Here is a 21,369-nt window from a genome sequence, read left to right as displayed (position 1 = left end):
TGGAAGCAACTTATGGACATTGTCACACAGTTTGGGTGGTTTAACTAACTAAACCTCTGGCTTTCTCTAGTTTGCAGTTATTGCCATTCACCATTTTTACTTATGCAATGAAATATCTAGACAACAGAAAGGGTTACTTTGCAGGCATAGCCTTTATCATACAAGTAAACAGTTGTGGGCAGGCAGAACCAAGTTTGCTCCTCCCATGCTTCTAGCCTGAAGAATACGATTCAGCTCAAAGTTGGAAGTCCTTTAGAACTGTTGGCGTGGGACACTGCCCAGTCCGGCAAGTCTAGGCACCAGTTTACGCTGCTGAGCAGAGGCCGGGCTGATACCGCCCAGCAGTTCACAACTAGCTCTAGCTAACTGCAAGGACATCTCCCAAGAATAACTGTGTGCTTACAGAACCAGGTCAGTGCATAGAATAAGTTTTACTGGTTTAAGCTCTTTACTCCACAGCCCAGCAGTAAAAGAAATTATCAGTTAATTTTAACTGTGGGTGGCGTCAGGGATCGTGCAGATACAACCTGTCATGGTTTCACAACCAGCTTTCCACTAGACAGGAAATTACTGTCAGTAAACCTGGAGTGCAGTACTGCTTATTTCATTCTTTGTTCAGCTTGGTGTCTGGATTATAAGAAAATATCTGTTGAGCTAAAGCTCTGTTATACAGGGAAGGGACACTTCAAAGTTACTCTGTATTGACACTGGGTACTGTGCTATATCGCAGGGTCTTAGTTATGTTTTGTTTAGAATTACTAAAACCACTTTGATCTTCACTTACCTCTTTTTCACACAATTCTTTATTCAATTCATCTACTTAAGTTTTTTTATTCTTCTCTCATCATGCTCTCAGGTAGCCCCTAACTCTTTCAAGGCCCTCCCCCATCATGTGACAAAGCCTGTTTTCAGTTCAGCTCCTGCTCCTGCCACGTTTGATACAAACTCTTTCTTTCAATCTTTAAAAAGTTTCTAGGCTAGAACGTCAAACACTTGCTGACTAGGTCTGAGTTTTGTAGTGAGAATACAACAGACAACTACTACCACATGGTGTTTGGTTTTTGGTTTTCATATTATTTTCTTTTATGGTGCAATTTAATTGCAGCGTGATATCGTTTCCACCTGAAAGGAAACAATATAGACAGTCAAGTGGAGAACAATGTTTATTAGAATAAGCCTCTTCTATCTGAGAGCTGTTTGTAGCAGAATATTTTTCCAACTAGAAGCTATAGAAATTCACATGTACTATTTATAATGTATTGATTGCACCACCTTCTGTAGTTGCTGCTAAGCAATTTGCTATACATACCTCTCCTCCCTCCAGCAGCACTCTATATTTAACTCGCATGCCTAGGTCTTGTCTCTACGACTTCTGCACTGGCTGTAGCATGCCACGTATGAGCTGAAAAAAGAACTAAATCCCTTGGGCCAAATTCATTCCTGGAGTTGCTTGATTGAACACAGTGCATTTACACTGAGCACAGATTTGGCTCATACCTGACTTTGTCAGCATTCACCGTGCTGTAACTAAGGAACAAGAACACTGTCGTTAGGTGACAGATGAATAGCTTTCTCTAAGGTTATTAGAGCACTGAGCACCTTTAAGGAGTGCAGAAGTCTGTGAAAGGAGGAGTTGGGGAAAAGGACACCGCTCCTTTTAGAGTGTGTAACAGGACTGATAAGCTGTTCCTGTGATGTGATCAAATGTGACTGAATACTGCAGGCTCTTGGACTCTTATTCTATAAAATCCACATCAGAGCAGCACAGGAGAAGATCGGCGGGAACAGCTTCTGCTGTACTGAGAAAGGTACATATTTATATTTTCTTATTCCTCAGACCTGGCATGATTTGTTGTCTTAGATAATGTCACTATTTTAAACAGCGGCGAATGTGAAAGAAGCGGTGTTTTCCACATTCTGACTGGTACTCATTGTCAGGAAGTCAGTCCGTGGGCAGCAACGGCTTTCACGGAGAAAGAGTAGGACATATTTGTGTGTAATGCTTTTAAGCTGTATTGTAAACCTTGACAGTTGAAAGAAGTGAGATGAGATAACCCCGACTAAATTGAGAATGTAATTTATGGCTGTAAGTATGCTAGAATTTGGTACTCATTTGTATTCAAGAAAAAGCTGAATGCAAGTCAAGCTTCAGTTCAGTCATATTTGTCTGAATAGCTGCTTTTATAAATGTGTTGCTGCAGCTGTATTTTATGGGGGCTTTCATTCTCAAGAGGGAGTTCTGCTACAGCAAAATGTCTGAAGAACAGACAAAAAGCTAGTACTTTTGCTTGCTAGCCCTGTTGCTGTTTATAGAATATCTCTCTGATGCCCTTTATGGACATTCTTTACCTTCTGTCCTTTAAAAACAAACTCATATTTACCAATACTGTCAACCACATGTCATACCAGTGAGCTCCATAAGCAACCTTTACTTTATCTCTGCACTTAAGCTTACTTTTTTCTGCTTACTCAGCCATGGACTCCTCTAAGAAAGCCCTTAGGTTCCGAATCTCATGCATTTGCACAGCACTGCAGTATTTAAATGCAAAAGAAAAATTTCCTGATTTACAGCTTTTGTTTACATCAGTGGAAAAAGAGTTTAACCACATTAACACTGCAAACAATTTACTTGTCGCTCAAGTTCAGCAATATTTCTGAGAAGCCTGCAGCTGGTATTAGGTTTATCTCTGCCAGTCCCGCACCGTTGTCTTTCCGCATTCCTTCAGGATCACTGGAATTAGAACTGACTGGGAATTTTCTGAAAAAACATAATTTTGGCAGCAGTCGTTGAAACCAGAGCTTAATGCGTGAGGCCATCCATACCAGTTTTGCTAAAAACTCTCGCAGGAGGTATTTCTCCGCAAGCAATTTCTAGCTGAAGTAAGGCGCTTTATGCCCACTCCAGCTACTTTTCTGGGGAGGGCGTTCACTCAGGGTTTGAGACCGAGGTGTCATGCCCTGAGACCGAGGTGTCATGCCCTGCTCTGTCTCGGTTAGGCTGCCCTTCCCGTGCAGTGCTTTGGTTGCCTGCTCTGCTGTGGGGGATCCCACCTTGCCTGACCCGTCAGGGCTCTTCATTTCCATGGAAATAAGCCAGCGCTTCAGCAGCGATTTCCTTCCTACTCGTTCAGATCCCTCAGTGGGTGTCTGCGCTACCGAGTTTCAGTCGTGCACTCCCCCTGGCCTGAAGAGCAGCCTGTGGAGAGCAGAAAGCTGTGCTGGGAGAGAGACGGATTTACGCCAGATTAGCTGGTAGCCTGGGAAGCAGGGCAGGAGCACGCAGTGGGGATTTGGGGCACTGAGGGTTCAGGCCTTGATCTTTTTGGTATAAAGAGAGAATGTGAAGTAGGTCTGTCACAGGTGGTTGTGCTGAGGACAACTAGCCATTTTGGTCTTTCCTCTTCTATCCCTTTCTCCCTACCTCCATCTGGGGCCAAATCATTCAACAGGAGCTTGTTTTACCCCCCACTGGGGAACGTGAAAATCTCAGCTGAGAAAACTTTTTACAGCCCAGCTTCTACTCTGCAGTCAGGGCAGAGCACTTTCTACATTTAGCAGTCCACTGCCTCCCGGGTGGGATTTGTACAATTCAGCTGAGCTACGCCAACCACTGGCCTCAAACACTTGTGCAAATTGTACAAACTCACCTGGGGTTCTGGAGTGGGAATAAGGACTGTTAGAAACAAATGCTTCCTTGGGGTACCTGAAAGGATCTTATTCCTGGAAAGCTGTCTTTGCTCAAGGCCCGGTAAAGGGCATTTCTTCTCCTTGAAGAATTTCCTCACCCCAAACTCTAGCCATAATCGTGCAGGGTGTTCACTAGGCCAGGCTGGATCAGCACGCTACGGATCCATGCGGACCTGCTTGTTGAATGGAGATGACGCCTGCCTGTATGGCCAGCTCATTCTAAACCCCGCTCTTCTCTGTGGGGCACATAACCATTATATGAACCTTTTCCTTTGGGTGACAGCACCGAATACCACTCAGACAATGGCTACTGTGAAGGGAGTTTTAAGTGGGTAGCAATTATCGTGACTGAAATCTGTCTGGCGAGAATGGATTTAAACACCCTTATGAAGCTTCGTTGATGGGGTCCCTAGTAGGCAATAGGCACTTTTCTGTTCTTTTCCTTTCATTCAGTAAGAAGAAACCTGTATTTGTTTCCTTTCAACCTGAGAAGAGGGAAAAAGAAAAGACAAAAGGCCTGGGGGGGAGGGAAATAATCATCAGAACTTTGCATTTATAGAAGTCTGAGTTTTTGTAGTCATGGCAGTGAAGCTAAATTGTAGTAATTTGAAAAAAAAAACCCTAGGAAGAGGGAAATTTAGATTTCATGCAAGAAATACGTAGTGAAAAATTATATAAAGTCTGTTCAGCTTGTTTTCATGATGTCAGTGGAAAATCTGAATGTCAAACTCCCAGACTAAGTTTCCATTGAAATACAAGCTATTCACATGTGGCAATATGCTAATTATTCTTGACAGTGTTGCACTCATTTGAAAATACATAAACAATAATGAAAGAATTGGAGGCAAAAAAGATTTTTTTCTTTTTGACCTTTAAAAGTACTAAAATATGAAGCTGTTGAATTGTGTTGCCTACAGCAACAGGGTAAGATATGTTTGGCAGAAGTTAGTTTAGGCTTTCTGACCAAAATACTCCACCTTTCTTGCTCTGGGAAAAGATCAAGAAAAGCAAAATGCCACAAGACAGAGACTGCCTCATTCAAGACAGCGTAGGGCAGAGAGTCAGGAACTCCAGTCCCAGCCGTGGCACAGCACGGATCTCCTCTGGCGTAGCGCAGAGCAACAGACATTCTTCAAATATCTGCTGACTCCTCTGCATTGTTTTCGCAATGCTTCTTAAACAGCTAATATCTCCTTACTAATACGCAAATCCTCTGCATACTTTAGCGCGTGAGATACATACAGGCGTAATTGCAGCAGAAGCTTTTAAAGAGTTTGAACTTAAACCTTTTTAACCCTTTTCTAAAAATAGGGGGTACACCTACCTCCTTCGCACAGGTATGTGTATGGGAGGGTTTCATCTGTTAATTTGTATGGCCTTTGTAAAAAAACCTCTAGAAGATTGTTTGTGTGACAGCGGTCTTCTCTCTGCAGACCTAGCAGCAGTGTCTCTGCAATGGGTTAGGCCCCGTTGTCCCCAGGCACTCTACTGCTGTAGACCATTTCTATAATCCTAAGTACCGTCAGACTGACGGAGAGATTCTTTTATGAAAAAAGGTCGAATGGTATAAATTTACCAAGCACTCCCCATTCACCAGGTTATGTGAGCTAATAAAGTCTAAATTAGGTTCTAAACCCTTTAGCATCAGAATGCTGAAGTACTCTCTGGATGCTTGGAGACTCATAATAAACTCTTCAACAACCAACCAGTACTTGGCAGTTAGAGTAAATGCATGAAAAATTATAGCAAGTTTGGATGTAACATCATCTTTCCTCAAAGGCCTGATTTGTCAGCAGGCTGAAATCACTTAAGGCAAGTGTTTGAAGCACTGTTTGTCTCCACATTTTTCCCTGTTGTTCATAAACTCAAGAATAATAATGTCACATAGGTGTGTGCTGTCTTGGTATCCCAAAACTGATCTTTTCAGTTAATGTAGGTAAAACCACTTTGCCTTTCCTCAGGTGTTATCCTGCTATATCCATAGCAGGAACTTTTCTGACAAACAAAGATTAATTCAGCTTTACCACACCTTGACAGTTACAGAAGTAGTAGTAACTTTAACTTCCTCTTGGCAACAAGGACGTAGGTAAGGCAGCTCACCCAAGATCAGATCGGAAACATATTGCCAAAATGAGACTCAAACCTAATTCCCCTGACTCAGGATCTCAAACTTTACTCTCATTCCAGTCCTGGAGAATAGCAGTCTAATGTACATTCTGTCTTTGTAGAAGAGATTTTTTGTGATTATGTTTAGGACTTCATTTTCAGTACAAAGCAAAGCAGTATCAGTTTATCCGAGCTAAAATTGTAATGAGAGGTTCTGTAATTAGGTTTATAAGGATTCACCTTTATTAGAAAAATATTCTATCCAACAATTTTCAACCTCCCAAGTATCTGAATATCTGTCAGCTCTTGTTTTTGCATCTGTAGGAAATGAGGTCTTGTCAATACTCATAATGTGATGAACTAAGCTTCAGAACAGTTCAATAATCAAATTTGATACTTTGCTTCATCCACTAAGTGTGAAGCTTACAAAGGCATATGTCTTTATTAAAATTCAGAGCATTTAAAGGTGCTTACTTTCAACATGCTTCTTTTTCTTCTCAGTAAATATCAGTTTTTAGCAGAGGGAGATTGTTTTGGAAACTGAGAGAGACACAGCAGCAATCAGTAGTTCAGATCAAATCTCTGTGCACCTTTCTTTAACAGTGTTATGAAAGCTTCATACAGTTTTTATGAAACACTGAGAAAAATCTTAATTTGAATTCACCTGGTTGCTTGGAGTTACCTTAAAAATTGATGTTACCAATTGTTCTAATCCTTATTTTTTCACTTCAGGGAATTTTAAGACTAGTTATTTTTTAACAATACTTGGAAAAATTTGCCAGAAGGACTGATAAATAGCATTACTGAAAGATTGTTATTGTAACCTTCGGTGAAATGGCTGGAGTCACCTGTACAAGAAGAAAGAACAGGATGCATTGTTTTGCGCTCCACCACATGGGCATTTTCATGTTTTTAGAAAAACTGGAGCTCATGTAATAGTAAGGGGGTAGTGAATCCCCTAACTTAACAACTACTGCCATAATAATAGATCCCTAAGTCTGAGCCAGTCTCTTGAGGCTTCTTTTATAACCATTGGAATGACCTGGGTATTTTCTCTTCAAGGGCAGGTTAGTTGGGGCAGCAGATGCCCACAATTTGTGTTTGCCTCTCTCTTTAAAAGTGTCCTTTTAAATCTCTGTAAGCTGAAACAGAGGTACTCCCATTTGAATGCTGATTGTTTGATTATAGCTAGCATCAGGGGAAAACTGCTGAACTGCATTATTGAGTTATGATTTGGTCTAATGAAACCTGCCAAAATGAGTAAGATTAGATGCATAAGGAAATAACCCAGTGCTTTAGGAGGACTTATCAGTAGTTTGACAGGTCTGGGCATGAAATTTTAATATGTTTTCTTTTAAACTCTGTCTTCTCAAAACCAGATTTAGTAATACATATTATTCATTCCTTTCCATAATGGTATCCCTCCAGTTTCCTGTTTATTCCCTTGCTCTGTTTTTCATTTTGCCTACTATTTTCCACTTCAAATTTTAGCTTCCAAAGAGAAGGCTCACTTTATCATGGTGTTTCTAATGCACAGAAGAGGTTGCAGAGCTAACCTGTGTATTTGGAACCTCAGTGGAAGCATTAAATAATAAGAGTGACTGCCTTGTAATAAGCGGTTATGGAAAACTTGACTATGTGCAAGTTCAGTTTTATTGCATATTTAATGAATCTCATGAATCCACATTAAAGCTAAAATTACAGTTGCATTTTCTAAAGCTGTCATAACATGACTGTCTCTTAGGTCGTGGTAGTTTTAAATTGGTTGAATTACGCACTTAATTTTCATATCAAATATTTTCCAGCTAAGAATATGAAAGCAATTACCTATTTTGGTACAGATGGGTTTTTTTTTTCCCCCCTCTGGGTGCATGACCATCACCAATGCATCTTGCTCTTGGCAGGCTTCTTTTACAGTCTCCTGCTATCCTTAAATTTCTTTTCACATCTAAGAAGTCAGAAATTAAAAGAGAGACAAACTTTGAAAAAGAAACTGTTTAAAAAAAAAGGAAAAGAAAAGAAACAAGGTATGTCTGGCTTGCTCCTTTTACAAGTTACCTTCTCTGGAAAGTGTTTTTCAGGATAATTGCCTCCTAAAGGAGCTCTGCTAAGAACAACCCATACTACCAGTTTACAAAGGTGCTGTGGTGTTATGCAGCAATCATAATAATTAAAAAAACCCATTCCTTGTTACAGGAAAAACAAGTGAACTTGTCTAGGAATGGAAAAAAGCAGCACATACTATACAGATTGCTGCTACCTGTGAGCAACCTCTAAGGATCTGCGGAGGCAGGTGGGCTCTGCCGTTACGTAGGGGAGCATTCATGTGGGACTCGGGAGTGCAAAGCTCTAACTGAGCACTAAAGGGATCCCTCTGAGCACTTGATCGTAGGAATTGCCAAGCTGAATTGCTTCCTTGCTTAAGTTTTCGATCTAAGACCATCCCCAAATCACACACATTTGAGCTTAAGTTTATAGCTTTTTTTTGTGTTCTTCACAAGTACGTTACACAAAATGTGTAAACAAACCAGTGCTAACAGCCACTCACCAGTCTAGAGCCGAAGAGACACGAAGAGAGATGCAGGTCAGTATTTTGCCTTCAGAGGGGATTCTTGGCTAAACTCGAAGCAGTAAGATTTCGTAGCTGAAGATCCAAAATTTGTTTCCCAGGTGGCCCAGCAGAACTATCAGTTGTTGCCCTTCCAGACAAGCTGAAGGGCTGTCAGCGCTCATGCTTTTGCATAAGGAATGGCTAGAAGAGATAGCAGGCTATGGCTATCTGCACGGTTCAGAAGCATATCCCGCTTTGCACCTTTTTGTCAAGCTAGTTGCAGCTCGGTATCGGGATATCACACTGGAGCACCTGCCATGGTGGCAGCAGCCTAAATGCAGTCTATGGCTTTGAAAAGACAGGCATGTACATCTCAAACAAGGTGTCTTTCTCGGCACAAAGTGCACTCTTTTAAAACAACAACAACAAAAACTTTAAAAGGATACTGCTGTCCAAGTAAGGATGAGGGTGAAGTATTTGTTCGAGATCAGCTGAAGTTGCTAAAAATCAGCAGGTCTAATCCAAGTTGAGTGCTTTGCTCTAGCTAACAGAGACACATTAAGAAATAGCATTTCACAGGCTGCAATGAAGAAGCTGTCCTTCTTTAATACATGGACTTTTGAGCATGTGATGTCTTGCAATTTTGGTATATAAAGCCTGTAGCAGTGTGGAGAAATAAGACAATGGAAATCTGATTTGCTGACATACCCTGCCATGCCTGGGAGGCCATGTGAAAGCGGAGGGGCAGGATTTTACTGTCAAGCAGGTCCTTTTTGTTAAGGTATAAAAAGAAGTCTTCACAGTCTGTTCCCTGTCTGAAAAAGAAGTCTCAGCATTCCTGCAGGACAGAGAGTGGGGCTGACTTAGCCTACAGATGCTCGCTCTCCCTGTTTTGAGAAATCTCACCGAATGGTCTCGATATCTATACTAAGCAATAAAGGAGGAAAGCTGTTCCTCAAAAAGCACACCACCGAGCTTATCCTGCAGCTATCATCCATTCTTGCTGTCCAACAGATCTTTGAAGGGCAGCCCCAAATGCGCTGGCAGAATCTCGTGGTGCCAAAGCAACAGCCTGTGGCAAAGCTGTACTCGGACGTTGCCAAAGTATCCATTGCAACCAGAGGATTACGTCTGGCAGTGGTCTGAATTCTGAATGCCAACAGTCTGGAGTTCTAGAGGGACCTGAATATGGTTGGACTGCCACCAAGCGAGTCACTGGTATGCAGGGCTCACACTGTTTCCCTTGTCCAGAGGCAGGAAGGTTAGATACCTGCTGGCATCAGTAAATGGTTTCTGGGCTCCATCCGTTCATTGCACTTCAGAATAATTATTTCTCAACCATATCAGTAATCCAAATCCATCAACAATGACCATACAATCAACTAAGCCATGAAAGCCAGGTTCAGACAAGCCAAGTGGAGCTAGAGAGATATTTTTCTGTTAAACCAATGATATTTTCATAGCCTGATCCAAGTTCTCAGTGGATAGATAAAGTGGAACATCTTCATGTAGAACAACTAGAAAGAACAGGAGTCCCTGGAAGGTGCAGGACAATTGGGACTGATCAATAGAACTACTAGTGCATAGAAAGGAAGAAGAAAAACTGACATCTGGGCCTTCATGGTCCTGCTGGGGTAAAAAAAGCAGGTTCTTATTAGCTAGGAAACAAAATTCAGAAAGCCCAAGAAGCAAGATTTTCATGGGCTAATGATGCTGGCAAGCCCTGAAAGGAAACGTATCCGGTCAGACTTTGCAAGGAAAGCATTAAAGGCAAGTATTAACTTTGGCGACTACTTAAAAGCAAGACAAATAGACTTTTGACTGCTCCAAACGAATCATACTTGCTGTGCAACTAAGGTAAGCGGATGGGTGAACAGACATCGGCTGTGCCGTAGGTTGAGCATGTCTCCATGGAAACTCAGTCATCCGCTGAACACAAAATGTGTTCTGCGTGATGATTCAAAATTTAAAGCAGTGAGATAGATTTTTCCCATGTGTAATGTGTATGTGCCAAGTCCCACTACAGAATGGAGGTCTGACCACCCATAAAATTTAGGATTTCCCTGGGACAATTTTTGGGGAAACAAACAAAAAAGGGAAGCAAGAACAGGTAGGAAGAGATGGGGGGGGGGGGGGGGGGGAATATTTGGCTAATCATACAGCCCCTTTACCTCTGGTCTTGGGCAACTTAGGCAAAATTTTTGGGGATGTTGTAGCTCCTGCTGGAGCAATGGTTTTGCTGAGCTCCAGGTAGGTGAAACATTAATGCAAGTGGAAGTGGAAGCTGTTCACCATTTTTAGCAAGCTGGAAGAGAAAGAGACTTAATAGAAAGAATTGGAGATTAGAACGAAGTGTCATGTTCTTTAAAAATCATAGGTTAAAAAACAGTGCAACTCAAGCCAGCCTGCTGAGGTTAAGAAATTGGTTCTGAATCCTTTAGACCTGTGTTTGAGTGCCTAATTAGACTTAAAGAACAAATGAACTGGGCATTAATTCATCCTAACACTAACTGGAGCACATTCCAACCTGTGCGCTCCTCCCAGTGTGCAACTGTCAGCCCCTGCTTGTGGGAAGCAGGGGTGGAAAAGCGGAGGTGTTATAAGCTACATCATCAGAAATGAGATGTGTTTAGGGTTGTATGAGAGGAGCTTCACATGCAGAGAATCCTCAGGCAAATCACAACCCTTAGTTTGGCACCCTCTCAAAGGCTAAATCAATGTCTTCATTTTAAGAACCCTTTCTTTATCAGATCTTTTGTGTTGTGACTCCTGCATGGAAGTAAATGCACCCTCCTGTATACTGGCTTGTCTGAAATCCATCGGAGTAAATGGCTTTGATGGGATTTATTGCTTGAGCTGTACAGGGTGACATGCATCCCATCTGCTGAGCTTTACGTTTGGATGCCCTGAACTCTCAGAAACACACACCACCTATGCTGCACACACATAGGCACCTGCAGCTATGACACTGAATTTCAGGGGGAGAATAGGCACAACCCCACCAGCTAATTTGAGCTGGCCCATCAGAGAAGTACAACGTGCCCTTTTGCTACATCTCTTCAATTTCACGAGCCTGGGCTCGACTGATTCAGGGATTCAATTTTATGTTTTTATAACCAGTGAGAAAACATCCCTACTTTATAAAAGGAGACGTAGCTTTTGTTCTCAAAAGTATCAGATTCATGGCTCATGTCAAGGTTTTATAAGCAGGAAAAAGGCTGCTATCTCCTGTAAACCACTGCGGCTGGGTGCCTCTGCTGCAGGCTCTGGAAGGAAGGAGGCAGGTCGAGTCCTACTGAAACATCAAGCTCAGCTTCTCTGCAGGGCATGCGAGAAGAGCAGGTGCTAGCACAGAGGTCTGCATGCAGCGTAGTAACTTAGGACCCGCAGACTGATTTGAAATGGAATGTTACCTAACTGTGCCCAGTTTCTGCTGTACTGCACTCAAAATGAGAGGGTGAGACATTCCATATTTTCTTACCAAGGCCAGCTTACAAGTTTCCCAGTGCTCAAAAATTAGGAGGGTGGGATCACATGCAGGCTCTAATTTAAGATTTTAAATGCTTTGAAAAAAATGGTTAGAACAGCTTTGGTGCTGCTCCTTGTGCAGTGGCATGCTTGGAGCCACTGAGCGGCTGTGTGGGGGAAGGGAGAGAGCATTAAAGCAAGCTACTTGTTGACTGCCTGTAAAATTGGCTTCTAAAGGGAGTGCCACAGAGCACCATCCATTACCAAGTGACAGAGAGTCATTTTCAGCCACGCTGGACAATATCTTAATTAAACTCTGTGTGTTCCTGTTCAGTATGGTTGGTTGTGGGTTATTCACCTTAATATTTACCAAAAGGATAGCTCTTTCCCGTGCCACCTTAACCCTAGGCTGTTTTTCTCTTTCCTTCCAGATGCTGGAGAGCTCTTCAGTCCTTTTGTTCATTGTCTTCGCCCTGCTTTTCGTTTTGCTGCTCTTTGTGGTGCTCATCAGGAAAAACGGCACTGTTGCCCTTCTCTGGAATGAGAGAATCCGGGAGAAAATAACCAATTTCATCATGAATCAGAGCAAAGAACAGAGGATTTTAAATTTCGTGCTGCAGAATGCAGTCCGAGGAGACCCCTGTAGTGTGCTGGACACTATAGATAAGTACTGCTCCCAGAAAGAGTGGGCCATGAACGTGGGCGATGAGAAAGGTAATTGCAGCAGGGATCAGCACTTGGAAGATCCTTCAAGACTAGCATAGTACATCTTGTATTCACACTGTAACGTCCATCTGCTGCTGCTGCAAAAAAAATCCACAACAGCCTTGTGGTCAGCAGAGTGGTTCTGTAAAGAGTAACGCATGCTTGCGCAGATGTCTTTGAGGAGGGGTGTCCAGTGGGTAACCCAGGAAGTCACAGGACCAAATCTGGGTTCCTACGTTGCGTACATGGCAAGCGTGTAAGCAGAGGGTGACAATGACGGGAAAAATCTAGGGTTGCGTTATGCCTCAGTTCCTATACGGGGTGGCCTTAAGGCATAATTCGTTAAGTATGTTCAGATTCTTAACTGAAAGACAGTAAATTAAAAAAAGAAAAGTATTTTAAACTATATGAATTTTGCATATGCAAGCATAAGTTGCAAGTTACTGTTGAGGGGAGAAATCCCACCCGTGTAATACACAAAAGCAGCTATCAGGCATTGTTGCTACTTAGCAAGTAAATCATCTTATTCTTGCCTCCTAAAGGAAAATATGTGGACAAAACATTTTTTTCTTAGCCGCAGGAAAGTGTCAATCTTTTGAAAAAACTGCAATGGCAAAATGTTAACATGTTCCCATATGAATTAGACACAAAAGTACTTCTTGCTGGGAAATTGCAGGGGAAATTTGCTTAATCTGGGATTAATATAGCTAATGAAATACAACTGTAAGCACTGGAACAAAAATGCTTCTCTGTTATGGGTACATTTTGTGAAACTCCTCTGCATGCCAGGCTGGGGTGCTTAGGGCAACAGAAGAGTAGGTGGTGGCTGAGTAGGAATTCTTAAAGCTCTAAACTTTGATCATTTGGGATTATATTCTTAAAAAATTCACTCTAGTTTTGCTCTGACAAGATGACCTTTCCTCAGATAAGAGCCATCAAAGTTAATGCATCTTTAGTTCCTAAGATTTCGAGAGTGACCACATGATCTCAAGATGCAAGCACAGTCATCACACTGTTCATAAACAAGTGACACCCAGGAAAATACCACGTAATGAAATGTGTATGTACATTGAGAAATTTAATGGCTCAGAGTAAAATCCCTTCAAATACTTTTTCAGATTAGTTATCTAGTTTCTAGCCATACAAGTAAGAAGAGACAGTTTTCTCACAAATAAATCCTTTTCTTCAGAAGGACTGAATATAGTACACGGTCACTTCTTATTTGGGAATTTTTTTTGTTGTTAACAATTGACTAACATTTTCCATCCTAGAAATTAATCTAGTTAATCCAAATATGTTGCAATTTTGTAACTAGACTTTTCTTTTTTTCCCTTAAAAACAAGTATGAGAAATTTTGTATCAGACTACTGTATGTAACATTTGCAACAAATTACACTGTAACAACAAATGTAACACCATAAATATTTCAGTTTTGTAATAACAAATGTAACACTGTAAATATTTTAGTTTTGTAACAACAAATGTAACACTGTAAATATTTTAGTTAATTCAGTCACTTCCTTACTCAGAAATGTTTATATTGTGAAACTAAGTAATATTTTTTTAGTTGAAAGTTTGCATTTTGAAATTTACAATGTCCGTGATCAACTTGATCACAGATAAGCCATTTGCAAAGGAAACAGTGTATAGTTTGACATCAACCCTTAATTTTTGAATGTCCTCAGCAACTGAGTACACGGACTTTGTAAGTGTCTTGTCACTAACTTGCTCTTCTGTACGTGACCCAGTTTGATTTTGTCAAAAGCTAACCTATTTTCATTTTATTCAGGTTTAATTCTAGACAAGACAGTGGAAGAGGTCAGCCCCTCAGTCGCACTGGAGCTGGGAACATATTGCGGCTACTCAGCAGTTAGGATTGCTCGGCTGCTGAAGGCGGGAGCTCATCTTCTCACCGTGGAGTTCAACCCAGAATTTGCTGCTATAGCGAAACAGATGATTGAGTTTGCTGGAGTACAAGATAAGGTAAATACCGTTTGTCTCTGGCTGGTATGAGGAAGCAATACATGGAGAGTGGGACTTTATCCATAGAAACAACAACAACAAGTTTAAATTTGTTTTTTACTTGTCAAGCAACTACAACACCCTAAGTGGGAGCTTGCAGAGTTTAACCATCGCGCTCGATAGCAGGGAAAAGCTACCAGCGTCCATGCAGAGGGTCCAGGTCGTCTGCTCTTTTGTACATACAGTGCAAGTGAGCTAGATTTGTCAGCATCAGTCAGGGGTCCAAGTACGATGCAGACCCAGCTGAGAGCCAGGGTTGAGGTTGAGGCTTGTCAAGACGTGTGCGTGTGACCGGAACAGCCAGGGCTGTTCTCCAAACTTCTTTGCTATGTGAGTCAGGATGAAGATTTGGAGGGCCAAGACCAGAAACAATCACATCAATCCCTATCTCCTTAACGTCTTGAAAGCATTTAGACCTCATCTTCCAGTTTGGCCTCTTCGCTATTCACTGGTTAGTGCAGGAGACAGGCCATTTGCTGAGCGCCATTTTCAAAACCCATAGTGACTGTAAGATAATACAGGCCCGGAGGAAGGCTCCAGAGTCAGTTACTTCACTTACTCTACTCACAGGACATCAGCACACGCAGTCGTTTTCATAAAATTAGTAACCAGTACTGCAAAACTGGTTAGATTTACTGCCGTTACTGAACTGCAAGACTGCCCCACAGATTCTTCCTCCTGATAATCAGAAGCCTTTCTATGATTTGCATCCAACATTTATTCATAGACATTTTGTATTCTTTTTTTTTTTCTTGCACCCACAGTCCTTATTAATTTAACTAGCTCTGTACCTAGTTACAGGCCCTGGCCTCTCACAGCAGTACAGCTGAGGACTTCACTATGTTACCTCCCAAAAGCTACACCAGAATATTGGTTTTCTCTATATAAACTAAAAGGTTCAAATCAAAACACACTGATTTGTGTTTGAGTACAACACAAAACTGACCATAGTCTAATTTGTTACAAAAGCTCACAAGAAGCAGTTGAGTTATATGCAATAGACTTCAGATGGGATGTACTTACCCAAATCTAGTTGGTCACAATATATATACACACCTACATTTTGTGCAATCTGAGGTGTCTCGACTCTCTGTACAGTTGGTGGAGATGCAGGTATTTCCAGTCTATAATCTCTCTCAGCCCAAGCCAGACATCTACAGCAGGTCAGGGGATTCATGCCGGAGAAGCTGCTGTCTATTCAACTAGACAACTCACTTCCGTGTAGATGATAAAACCAGAGGAAATAAATCCCACCATGAGATCTTCTAATGCGTTTCTTAACTTCTCGAAGAGAACTTGAAGTACTAGTGACATCTAAAACTGCATTTTCCCCATCTGATTTAATCTCCTGATCAGCTATGAGTCATAAACTAGATAGATTTCCTTACCACTTTTTTCCTCCACTCACAGTATATGCACAGTGCTTGTTTAACAAATCAGCGTGCAGCAGCTTCTTCAGGTTTAACAGTACTCACGCCAACAAACCTGTGAGGAAGATGTAATAGCCTCTGGCCTGCCTCCTCCCCTCCTAGCCATATCAATTTCACATACTGTAGCCTCCAGCTTTACTCTAAACTAACCTATTCTCTGTACTTTTTGCTTCCCTTTTACTACAAGATTCAACTGAGATGTAACTAAAAAAGTAATTAAAAGTACTGTTTTCAACAGGGGATTCCCATGTTTCCAGTCAAGAATCACATTATCCGACAGAAACAACAGGTTTTTCTGCTATTATTAAAAAAAAAAAAACCAAACCAAAACCACCCAAACCCATATTTTGGAACATAACTGAGTTGATTTGTCAAAAAGGAAAAAGGACACTTGATGTAACTCTATGAAATAATTCAACTGAGGCAATATTGAGCTATGAACAGATCGCTGATGTCTGGCCACAATTTAAAATGAGCTGGAGGCATGTGCTTTTTTGTAATGGTTCACAATTCACCAGATGGATTTGCATTTCAGGTAAAACTCCTAGAAGGCCCTTCAGAGGAAATTATTCCCCAGCTGAAGAAAAAATATGAAGTGGATACTCTGGATTTTGTCTTCCTGGACCACTGGAAAGACAAATACACACCAGACACCATCCTGCTTCAGGTCAGTTTGCACAGTTCCAGTCGTAAAAGTAAAGTAGCGAACGCCTTGATGTCTGTGAGGCCTATATTCTTTGTGAAGGACCTCATCCTCTGTAAAATGAAGAATGGCGGCCAAAATATCAACCTTACAAGAAAAGAGGATTTGGGGGACAGGGTCCAAACCTTTTGTCAGGGACAGCTGCTGACACTACGTGGCCCAGGAGTTGGCAGACACTGTCGAACCATTTTGTTTCCTGAACAAATGGGTCTGCAGCAGAAATCCCAGCTGGAGGAGTGCATGGTCTCGGTCTCATGCTTCCTAGAAGGAGTGTCTGCGAGGTCACTAACCAGAACACTTGGCCCAAAACCATCCTGATCCTGGGAGCAGTGAGACTTAGGACCTGCATATCCCAGCTCCACCTTTCTAATTTCCTCAGTACCCCTTTTTTGCCTGGGTCTGTGGTGCCAGCAGAGCCTTTTGATGAAATACTACTTTGGTAGCTCAGCTGGGTATCATCTTTCTGGAAGCCTTTATGCCACCTAATTAACTGGCTGCAAAGCAGCCTTCGGAGGAGTGCAGACTGCCCCAGTCAGGCACTTGTTAGGGAAGTGCTGTCCAACTCTATCTGTAGCCCTGAATGTGGAAAAATTGTGCTCACTTCTTCCCAAGCCGCCTTAACCATTTCTGTTAGCATTACAAAACAAGTTGGCTGTAACAGCAGCAGGCAATGGTAGGTAACTGCTAAAGGACTTCTGGACAGGAAGGTATTTTCAGGTGTTAAATAGCTGAGATTCACAACCTCTGTATCTATCAACACAGCACATACAGATACTCTCCTAGCTTTGGAGCTGCAGGCTGATAAAAATTTCTACAACCGCCTATTTGTGTGGAAGTGTCATTTTTCAATTATTTTCTTCACAAATAAATTCACTTTTTTTGAGGCTGTCTCTTACCTTGAGAACTTGCCAACTAGTTCCTGACCCCTGCTTGAGGACTACAACATTATTTTCTCATCCAGGCTTCCCTGATTCTTAATTTCAGCCCTGGCCTCAAGATAGCTGTTTGAAAAGGAAATTTGTGTGGGGTTATGAACAGCCAGTATTGAATTTACACAGCAGTAGCTGAAGAAAATGTTCCTCCTTACAGTTATTTTGTACCCAGAGAATGTTTTCTTTTAAACTGGCTATGTGAGGATGACTGAGCTCTTCCCGCTGGGAAGAGCTAGTGCCTCGTTATCGGAGCTTAACCTTCACAACGCAGCCAAAACAAACAGGTGGTTTAGTTCCATCGTAGTGGTCAGTCTGATGCAACTGTGACACAAAGTTGCTTAAAAAAACCCCCATGAAATTAAGAGGGGAAAGATGAAGAAAAGATCCTCACATTTTCTCAGATGTTACAAACCTTCATACATGCAATTTTGGCATGTGTTGCAAGGTGAATAATTAATAGGAATATAAAATATTCGGATGAAATATATATTGAAAGCGGCCCAGACAGCATTCCTTTTCATGCACTTCTAGAAAAGCCCGACACAAAGAGCATCTGAAATCCTGATAACCAGTGGAAAATAGAGCACGTTGTCACTCCTATAAGCTGTGCAACAGACCAGATGATATTTGCCATGTCTCTAAAATTGCTTCTACTGTGCTGATTGGTGTTCAGTCACCGGAGGCGAGAGCAGTAACCAAGCCGCCTCCGCAGCACACTCCTCAACAGGACTTCTCCAATATACTGGGAGCAACAAACACCACCCCGTATTTTGGCTACAACTGCTGCCTGTAAACACAGGATAACAACCAGCCTGATTAACTGCAGACTGTTTTAAAACAGCTGGTAAGCTCAGGTAAGCAACTTCCACTAGCCAACAATACCAGTAAAAATTAGGTTTGTAGGTTTACTGAGGATAAACGTTGCACCTGAAGTGAATATTGCAAGTTAATTATGCCTTGTGGAAATTTGTCAGAGTGATCTTCATTGTGCACAAACCCTGCTTCACGCCCAGCTCCTGAACAAAGTGGCAGAAAGTTGTACAAGATGAAAGGAAAACAAGCGCAGAAAATCTCTTTTATTCATTTAGTGGTTTTGGAGTTTAACTGAGACTGGCCAAAGCAGACTGGTACATGCCAGGCTCTCAGGCGACCTTAAGAACTACAACAACGTTTTAATGTGATATTAAGAAAGTTTTCAAACATTAGGCATGAGAGCCAAAACAAAACCATCTTACCGATCATGTAGACATAGTTGGAAACAATCAGAGCAGCAAACTGCACGCCTCCACTGCACTTAATTTGCTATTTCAGAACCTGACCGACCCAAAGTGTTATCAGCATTTCTAATGTTCTACTGATTGTGTTAACAGAAAAATCAGCAGATTAAACATGAACACAAAAGTTCAGAGAGTTATTTAGCTTCTCCCATGTCTTTGCTTCCCTCTGAACCCATAGTACAATGGGTACTCGAGTATGACATGGTTAACATGAAAGCACATTACATTCAAGCCAATGTCTGCTTAACAGCCACCATGAAGCCATTTCTCTTCTTTCTAGGAATGCAACTTGCTGAGGAAGGGCTCGGTTCTTCTGGCTGACAATATCATCGTCCCAGGAGCTCCAGAATTCCTTAACTATATCCGCAATAACCCCCGTTTCCAATGCACTAACTACCCATCTCATCTGGAATATATGAAAGTGGAGGATGCTATGGAAAAGGCTGTGTTTTTGGGATAAAGAGAGCCATTAATACTCAACATTTGTTTCAAATGATGTAAATGCAACTGCACAGGTTAACTTGTCCATGCTTTAAATTTTGTGGTTTTTTTTGTATTTTGGAGCCTGTAATTAAAGCAAGCGCTAGTGGAGATCATTTTAGACCATGTGGAAACCAAGACTGGGAGAAAGTAGGGTAACTGCTCAAAGGTCTATTCCATTGTTTCACATAATTCAGCACACCCAAGGTGATGCACATTGCCTTGCCTTGACCAACACATCATCGAACAACGGAGTCTGCCAAACATCCACAGTTTGGGCTTAGGGTGGGCTGGAGAAAGTTGCTGCAACTTCTTAAGACTTGTGTCCCCAAGCTAAAACTGATTAATCATTATCAAGAGTGGGAAAAAGCATGCATGTTGCAAGAAAAGACCATTATTTCAGGAGCCCTGATTTTGCTAAATTACTAGCGTGCCACTTAATGCAGTGAAGGCTCCTATCGTGATATCAGATACATTTCTGCATAGTTACTGCCAAAGTTAATCATCTCTATGCTAGAGAAAAGGGCATGCACTGAAAGAAGACCGACTCATGCCGTGATGAGAAAATAAAACAGAATTTTGCAGAAGACAAACAAATAAAGTTTGTCTTCTAATCTGCCCACACAGAGGTAGGGAAAACTGAAGTAGTAAATAGATTAAAATAAACACAGTAACAGATAGGTAACAAAATGAGCAGGCTCTTTCCAAAACAACATCAAAGCTACGTAATACCAGAGACCTTGAGAAAATGCTGTTTATCCCCTCATATTTATCCCCTCATTATATTGTATATACATAGAGTGTGCTTTTTAGGGGCAGGGCAAGCTGCTTACTCTGAAGTGCTGTATAAGTTTAAGATGCTGTACAAAAATGAAGACCAGAGAGAATGGGTTTTACCAGGTGGGTCCTGCACGCCCTAGTTAACCTCAGTGTTGTTAACACTGCGAATAGTGAGGGTTGTCACTGAGAAGATACAAAGCCAAATCTGAAGTCTTTAACTCACCTGAACAATGCAAAAATCCACTGGCATTCCCTGGCATGTCCTGCTGTGATTCCATAATGAGGCAGTGGTCGCATTTATAAATAAAAACTAAAAAACAATAGAGCAGGCATGTGACTTCCTTTGTTTCCCATGAATTCTGCACTGCACTTGGGATTTCCAGCCTTGGAACAGCCACAGAAAAACCCAACAGCTGAAAATCAGAGTGAAAATCAGGGCTAACCATTCTCATCTTTCCCATTATGGATTCTTTCAGACCTCTTACCAGCTTCTTCCTTTTATAGCCCACCTTACTGAAGGAGTATCTAACCTGGCCTGCGTGCTATAGAAACCCACCTCCAGGACCCCAGTAATGAGCACGGCAGAGAATTGCCCCATGGTATAAAAGAAAACTAGAACAGGCTACGGCGACGGAGTCAGTTCAGAAATGGACCAAGCAAACCACGGAGACCCAGCCCGCTTGTAATGCGTGCATTTCACAGGGACATGAGAAGGCACCATTATCAGAGTTTCTTTAACAATTTAAACTCTGTCACGTTGAGAAAGACACAAGATTTACTGTACTGGATTAGATTACGCAGAAGCAGCCCCTTGTGACTCTGTTGTGCTGGCCTGCGTAGGAGCAGACCCTGAGTTCTAACACTTCCATCTCACACTGTAAGTCAATGATTTATTCTGTAAGCTTGCTTAGCAGCACGTCCTCTTGGTATTCAGGCTCAATGCAAAGTCACTGGGCCAAAATCCTTCAGGTGATTCCAAGCAATTTTTGCAAAATTTGCAAAAGAAAATAATCTTCAAGCCCATTTACTGGCATACACAAGTTTCTAGAGCACACTGGAAAATCTGGATACATACAGTTGGCCAGAAGTTTTTTCTGTACACCTAAGGTCATGACTCCAAAGAATCCTCCTTTGTTTCTAGCTTTGAGCACCTTTGCACCTAAACAGACACTCTGGCCATAGCAGAGCACTTAACACATACTGGTGAACAAACCAAAGTCTCAGATAC

General features: G+C 41.8%; 1 protein-coding gene across 4 annotated transcripts; it reads left to right on the top strand.

Annotated features, from left to right (window-relative positions):
- Positions 1-240: 240 nt before the first annotated feature.
- On the top strand, positions 241-20,464 carry COMT (catechol-O-methyltransferase). 4 transcript variants are annotated; one of them, XM_009484057.2, is made up of 6 exons: positions 241-411; positions 1,724-1,808; positions 12,244-12,526; positions 14,307-14,500; positions 16,505-16,636; positions 19,162-20,464. In XM_009484057.2, exons 3-6 carry the CDS (start codon positions 12,244-12,246, stop codon positions 19,339-19,341), a joined length of 789 nt encoding a protein of 262 aa, XP_009482332.2. In that variant the 5' UTR covers positions 241-411; positions 1,724-1,808; the 3' UTR covers positions 19,342-20,464. The 4 variants fall into 4 exon arrangements, with proteins under 4 accessions (XP_009482332.2, XP_075575368.1, XP_075575365.1 ...); XM_075719253.1 differs by lacking the exon at positions 1,724-1,808; XM_075719250.1 differs by lacking the exons at positions 241-411; positions 1,724-1,808 and adding an exon at positions 10,052-10,114.
- Positions 20,465-21,369: the final 905 nt, after the last annotated feature.

This window comes from Pelecanus crispus, chromosome 11, assembly GCF_030463565.1.
Source record: "Pelecanus crispus isolate bPelCri1 chromosome 11, bPelCri1.pri, whole genome shotgun sequence".
NCBI classification, from domain to species: Eukaryota; Metazoa; Chordata; class Aves; order Pelecaniformes; family Pelecanidae; genus Pelecanus; species Pelecanus crispus.
Note: the sequence above shows the minus strand (reverse complement) of the source record. Positions and strands in the feature narration are given on the sequence as shown.